Source organism: Pteropus alecto, unplaced genomic scaffold (assembly GCF_000325575.1).
Source record: "Pteropus alecto unplaced genomic scaffold, ASM32557v1 scaffold90, whole genome shotgun sequence".
In the NCBI taxonomy this organism is placed as follows: Eukaryota; Metazoa; Chordata; class Mammalia; order Chiroptera; family Pteropodidae; genus Pteropus; species Pteropus alecto.
The window spans coordinates 6,358-12,455 of NW_006429894.1; the positions used below are offsets into that span (position 1 = coordinate 6,358).

The 6,098-nt window shown below is 62.4% G+C and overlaps 1 protein-coding gene across 1 annotated transcript in view; it reads left to right on the plus strand.

Moving 5' to 3' along the window:
- Positions 1-71: 71 nt before the first annotated feature.
- The window catches only part of ARL8A (ADP ribosylation factor like GTPase 8A), a gene marked incomplete at its 5' end in the record, with an annotated part of 6,879 nt that continues 852 nt past the window's right edge, over positions 72-6,098 (plus strand). Inside the window, 7 exons of the mRNA XM_025044506.1 lie at positions 72-338; positions 3,842-3,922; positions 4,293-4,366; positions 4,969-5,062; positions 5,185-5,252; positions 5,425-5,495; positions 5,882-6,078. Coding sequence (XP_024900274.1) covers positions 72-338; positions 3,842-3,922; positions 4,293-4,366; positions 4,969-5,062; positions 5,185-5,252; positions 5,425-5,495; positions 5,882-5,931 — 705 coding nt within the window. The remainder of the gene's footprint in view (positions 339-3,841; positions 3,923-4,292; positions 4,367-4,968; positions 5,063-5,184; positions 5,253-5,424; positions 5,496-5,881; positions 6,079-6,098) is intronic.

Sequence of the window (6,098 nt, forward strand, 5' to 3'; positions counted from 1 at the left end):
ACGAGGCCGGAGGGATCCTGTGCCCGCCGCGACCGGCCCCCTCCGCCCTCGCCGAGGGGGCATGACGGGGCGAAAGTGCCGGGCCTGCCCACCCCGCGTGCAAAGCGCGACCGGCGGCTGAGGGGTTTGGGGGGGGGCCGGCGCCAGGACAGCCCCACCCTGAGGCTTTAACCCCTTCTCGCCGGAAGAGGAAGCCTCGCGCTATTGAGGGGGAGGGGCGGTGTCCCTGGCGCCAGTGCAGTCGCCGAGGCCCTGCGCGCAGCCCGAGCCCTCCCCCGGGACCCCGGCCTCGCAGAGGGAGTTTGGAGTCTCTTCCGCCTCAGAAGTTGCAGGAGGAGGTGCTTGGGACCAGGGATGAGTTGGAGGGGCACTGCCCGCTCTGGGGACGCGGCAGCCAGTGGCTCCGAGGCCTTTCTGCAGCCAAGACGGAGGTGGCGAGTGTGAGAGGCTCAGCGCCAGGGGCGGTGGCGAAGGAGTTAAAGGCTCGGGAAAAGGGGAAGATGACTCCATGGTGTGCGAGCTGAGGCTGCAGTAATGGCTGCGGCCGTGTCTCTCAGCCTGGCTGCACCTGCCGGTGGGGTTAGGGAAGGCCAGGGCAGGGCTGGGGTTGTCCAGGGACCTGGCCCCAGTCCCCACACTGGGGTTTCTGAGAATTGCAGAGTGGCCAGAGATTGGCCAGAAAGGCTGATGAGACAGGTCAGCAAAGAAGTGTGGCCGGCCAGCCTGGGGCCCCCTGCCTGCATTGTGGCCTTTATGACAGGCCCCAGGAAGGAGCAGAGCCTGAGGCAGGAGGGCCAGAGGCCCCTGTGGTCACGGGTGGACGTCCTTCCTCACGCGTTCTCTGCAGGTGGCCTCTGCCCACCCCTCTCCCCGTGGCCCCCGCCCCTCTGGGTACAGGTGCAGCGTCTCTGGCCCGTGCTGCCGTTGGGGCATGGTGGCTGGAGCCACTGGGCTCACGCCTCCCCAGGCTCTGGAGCCAGAGACAGTCGGTCAGACTTGGCGCTGGCCGGGGTGCTGGGCTCCTTGGCCAGCAGCACGGCGCCTGGGCCCTGGTCTGCAGGCTTCGGGGGCTTGGCTTCCAGGCATTTAGATTCCGGGTGTCTATGCAGTAGGCCGAGCACAGAAACAGTTGTGCTGCCCCTGGCTGAGCCTAGGTGTCCCCTCTGGTCCCCACGGAAGCTGTCCTGGTGGGCCCATTGCCTGTCAGCAGGGCCAACATCACAGCCAGACACAGGGATGCCACAATAGGTCAGAGACGGCGTCCCAGAGTCACGGACCCCACTGGCCCCTGCGTCACCTTTTCCATACACAACTTGCCCTTCAGCCTGTACAGCCTCAAAGTGCAAGCATGTGCCCCTTAAAGAGGCCTCCCCAAAAAGCCACTCCCTGCGCTGCAGTGGGGGCCAGGTCGGGCCCCTCCAGGTTCTCAGGCCCTCCGGGGCTCCCGCACTGCGCTGCGCCCACCCCGCATATGACCGGGGCAGAGCGTCTCAGGGACAGAAGGAGCCGGGACCCACCACTGACCGACCTCCATCTCCATTCTGGCGCCCTCGGCCTGGGTGTCTCAGCCTTTTCCCCATCCGGTTCTAGGCTACGCGAGGTCCGACCGGAAGTCCAAACCGAGTGGATGGGTCTAGCCTCCCGGCAGGCCGGTGCGAACCGGAGAAAAACTAGAGACTTTGCAATGCTTCCGAGAACCTAAAACTCTTGAATTCTGAAATACGGAATGCTAAGAAGTAGGAGAGGCTGTGCCTAAGGGACATGAGAGGGCCGTTTGCAAATATTTAAAAGTGTGGGAGGCTGTCCCGAGGGAGAACTCGTCTTGGGGTGCCCACAGGGGAGACGAAGGGACCGCGGTGAGATTTCCAGGAAGATGGACGTTTGACTCGTTGTAGGGGACTTAGGGAGAGTTGGAGCTGACCCAAGATGGAAGGGGCCAGAGCAGATTCAAGTCAGAAACAAGAGGTTGGACTAACTGACTTGAGGGTTTCAGCCGTGCCCTTTACCCGCGGGGGGCACCTTCCAGGACCCCCAGTGGATGCCTGAAACGGCGGACAGTACTGGGCCCTGGGCATGTTGTGTTTTTTCCATACCTACTGGCGATAGTTAAATTTATACATTAGACACAGTAAGGGATTAACAACAGTAACAAGTAACAAAAGAACAATCGTAACAGTACATTGTAACAAAAGTTATGTATCTTACTGCTCTGTACTTGCAGCGTAGAAACGCTGGACGAAGAAGGGGTGACTCACGTTCTGGGTGGGACGCAGCAGGATAGCGAGAGACTTCATCATGATTGGGCACATAATTGGAAACTTTTGAATTGTTTATTTCTGGAATTTTCCATTTAATATTTTTGGACCATGGTTGACTGCGGGTGACAAATTGGGAGGTGCAACCGTAGATTGGGGGGCTTCGGTGAGGAGCTCGTGAGTCTGGGGGGGTGCGAGCAGGGAAACGAGGTCCAGATTAGCTCAATGTGCAGCTGGATGCAGAGCTGGCCGGACATACTGGCGCCTTGCTGGGAGCCGGCTGATTTCGGCGTGTGGCTTGCCTGCCATCTCTTCAGGCACTCCCCTTTCCTCAGTGACTCCTGACTGTTCGGGACACTCGCACCCTTTTGCTGTCTGATAAAACTTTGAAGCTCTTCCCCAGACAGGGACACAGAGTGGCACGCGCGGGGCGTGCAGCCTCACGGGTGAGGAGTCTCCGAAGCCCGTGGGGGCCAGGCCTAGGGGCCCTCGCTCTGCTCTCAGGAGCTGGTCCTGGGCCCTCGGCCCTCAGGTCCAAGGGCCCGGTCAACAAGCTGGGTGAGTCCAGTGGACAGAAGAGAGTCAGGGTGCCCTCATCCAGGTGGGAACCAGGGGTCTTCGGCCAGGCTCCCGGGCTCAGAGGAAGAAGCCATCATCTACACGTCACTTGTGGTCAGGGCCCCGACCTTCTTATGTGACCTGGTAGAAGAAGGTGGCCCAGCAAAGGAACAGGCCCCGTCACTCTCAGGCTCAAGGTTGAGTCAGCCCCATCTCCTTCAGCCTGCGCCGGGGGGGCGAGCAGAAGGGTCCCAGGTGTGAGCCTGGAGATGACCTGATGAAAGCCTGTGGCTCCTTCAGAACCATCTAGAGATCTTAGAGGCAATTTAGAGGGGAGATGTGAAAATCACTAGAGTTTGAAAATGGGTCCTGGGCACCAGAATTGCTGCTGCCGCCACTGTAGACAGGATCCCTCTCCCCCGTGTCCCCCTCGAGCGGACACACGTAGCCGACGGGGAGTGCGGACTGTGGGGGACCCATCTTAACACACGGGGTGTAGTGTAAATAACCAAAACCACGGCGAGTCCGGAAAGCACTCGGGGTTCACTGCACTTTGGGGCGGCCGATTCCCTTTTCTCAAATCTTGACCTGTTTCCTGCCGTTTGAAGACCCCTGTGCTCCCCTCGAGACCCCTGGCTGTTCGGGTTTCCCGGGCGACTGGTATCCTTCTCCATTAGGGACAAACGCACAGGAGGGGCTTCTGTGCCAACAGCAGATGGGGTGGACGGGACTGGGCAGGACAGGGGATGGGGGATAGAGACAGGGGGTGGGCCGGAGGACGGGGAGACCACAGGGGAGCTTTCCGAGGTCCAGGTGGGGCCTCTCCATCAGCAGATCTGCAGGTGTGGGGCGCACACCTGGTCGTCTATGGCCGGCTGAAAGCGAGGGAGGCCCCCAGGCCCTACATGACCCCGCGACCCCAGGGCTGCGCCCTGTGGCCTCCCCCAGCCCTGTGGTCCGTGCTGCTCCGAGAGCTGTGTCGGGTCTCATGGGGTTACGCCCCCTTTCCAACTCCGGTCTCCCCGCAGTCAGGGCAGTTCAACGAGGACATGATCCCCACCGTGGGCTTCAACATGAGGAAGATCGCCAAGGGCAACGTGACCATCAAGGTGGGCGCCAGCCCGGGCAGCCGCAGCCGTGACCCCGCACACGCCCGCGCACGGGGTGTGTGTGGCGTGTGTGCGTGCATGCACGTGCCTGTGCGTGAACGTGTGTGTGTGGTACGTGCACCTATGCGTGGCACGTGGACCGATGCGTGTGCATGTGGGAGTGGTGTGTGCATGCGTGTGTGCATTTGTGTGCGACCGTATGTGTACGTGTGGGGTGGCGTGTACCCATGTGTGTAGGGGGAGGGCGCCTGAGGTGTGTGTCCACGGGCAAGGAGAGGACACCGGGCAGGGAGCAGGGCAGTGGGGGGTGGGTAGGGGGTACTCGGGAGCCTGCCTGCGCCTGAGACCACCTCGCCCTCTTCGTGCTCAGCTCTGGGACATCGGGGGACAGCCCCGTTTCCGCAGCATGTGGGAGCGCTACTGCCGGGGAGTGAGCGCCATCGTGTAAGTTCCCGCCTCCAGCTTCCCCTGCCTGCCACCCGCAGTGGCCGCCACCCAGAGCTGGATTAGTCGTGATCCTGGTAAACGGGCAGCTGCCGTTCCTACCTGGTAACCGCCCTGGGAGCCCGCGGCCAGCCCAGGACCAGAGTCAGCCTCTGGGTCGGGGGTACAGATGGACCCGTGCTGTACCCCCAACCCAGAGTCACCAGTGGCCTGAGTTTTGTGCGGTTTAAATGGTTCATCCCCTTGCTTTAAAAAAAATAATTTCCCAGCACGTATATGCACAAACCAAAGATTGTTTCGTTTTCATGGTGTTTAGCCAGATTTTTAAAAAATAAATGAATGTATTTAAATTCATTTCAAGTAAACGTACCCTGATTTTTAAAAGATCTGATCGCGGGGAACCTGGGCCGTGCTCTGCTTTCCCACCCGACCATCCGAGGGTCACTGGGAGGGGCCGCAGGCCAATCCCGGACGCCGAGCTCCGCCACCCAAGTGCGGCTTCTCCAGAGGGGACTTTGGGGGACAGGATACTGAGGCCCTGGAAGGTCCTGCCAGAGGCGACCGGCCACGGTCAGCATGCCGCCCTCCCCTGCCTTCCCCAGGTACATGGTGGACGCGGCCGACCAGGAGAAGATCGAGGCCTCCAAGAACGAGCTTCACAACCTGCTGGACAAGCCCCAGCTGCAGGGGATCCCGGTCAGCGCCCTCTCCCACCCACCCCACCCCCGCGTGGGTGGGGCGGGGCAGGGGTCCAGCACCCAGCGACGGGACAGCAGCCGCAGCACCCCGGACCTGGTTTCTGTTCCCCTTCTCTGCAGGTCTTAGTCCTGGGTAACAAGCGAGACCTCCCGGGAGCACTGGACGAGAAGGAGCTCATCGAGAAGATGTGAGTTTGGAGACCTCTGTCCCTCCTCCGGCTCCCCGTGCCCGCCGGGCGAGGCAGCTCGCTGCTGCTCTCGGCGCTCACCACACGGTGGCAGCAGAGCCCACCTTTTGCGGGTCTCCCACGCCCCAAGTGCCCCCAGCCTGGCGGCTGACCCCTCCCTGGCTTCCCCCAGGAACCTGGCCGCCATCCAGGACCGGGAGATCTGCTGCTACTCCGTCTCCTGCAAAGAGAAAGACAACATCGGTGCGTGGGTCGGGGGCGGCGGGCGAGGCTCTCTGGGCGCATCTTCCCGAGGGTGGCTCCCAGAGGCTGCCACCCCCCCCCGAGGGCGCCGTGGTCCCCAGCAGGGTGTGCCACCCAGCCTGGGCGCCCACGGGCTGTGTGATCTGAGGCAGGTCGCCACCTGGGCCCTCGCGTCCCCACCTGTGACAGCCGGGGCTGCTCCAGCCCTGCGTCTCACGGCACCCGGACGCCCCCGCCAGCCGTCTGGGGCTGTTTGGGGCTGGACAGCTCAGGTGCTGGCTGCGGTCTGGGGACACCCGGGCCTAGGTCACTCCCCCAGGGGTTTCTCGCCCTCCCCAGGGGGCCCAGCCCTGAAAGCCCTGTCGCCTTCTGTCTCATCACCCTAGACATCACCCTACAGTGGCTTATTCAACACTCAAAGTCACGGCGAAGCTGAGACCGCAGCCCTGCCCCTCGGACCAGGGACCCTCCATCCAAACCTGAAGCCGAGCTCCCCGCCTACCCCGCCGTCCCCCCAAGCCCGCCCCTCGTCACTGGCGTGGGGAGGGGCCCTCTGGGGATCCCAGAGTCCTGTTCTGCTGAGGTTTGAACTCCTGTTTTTAT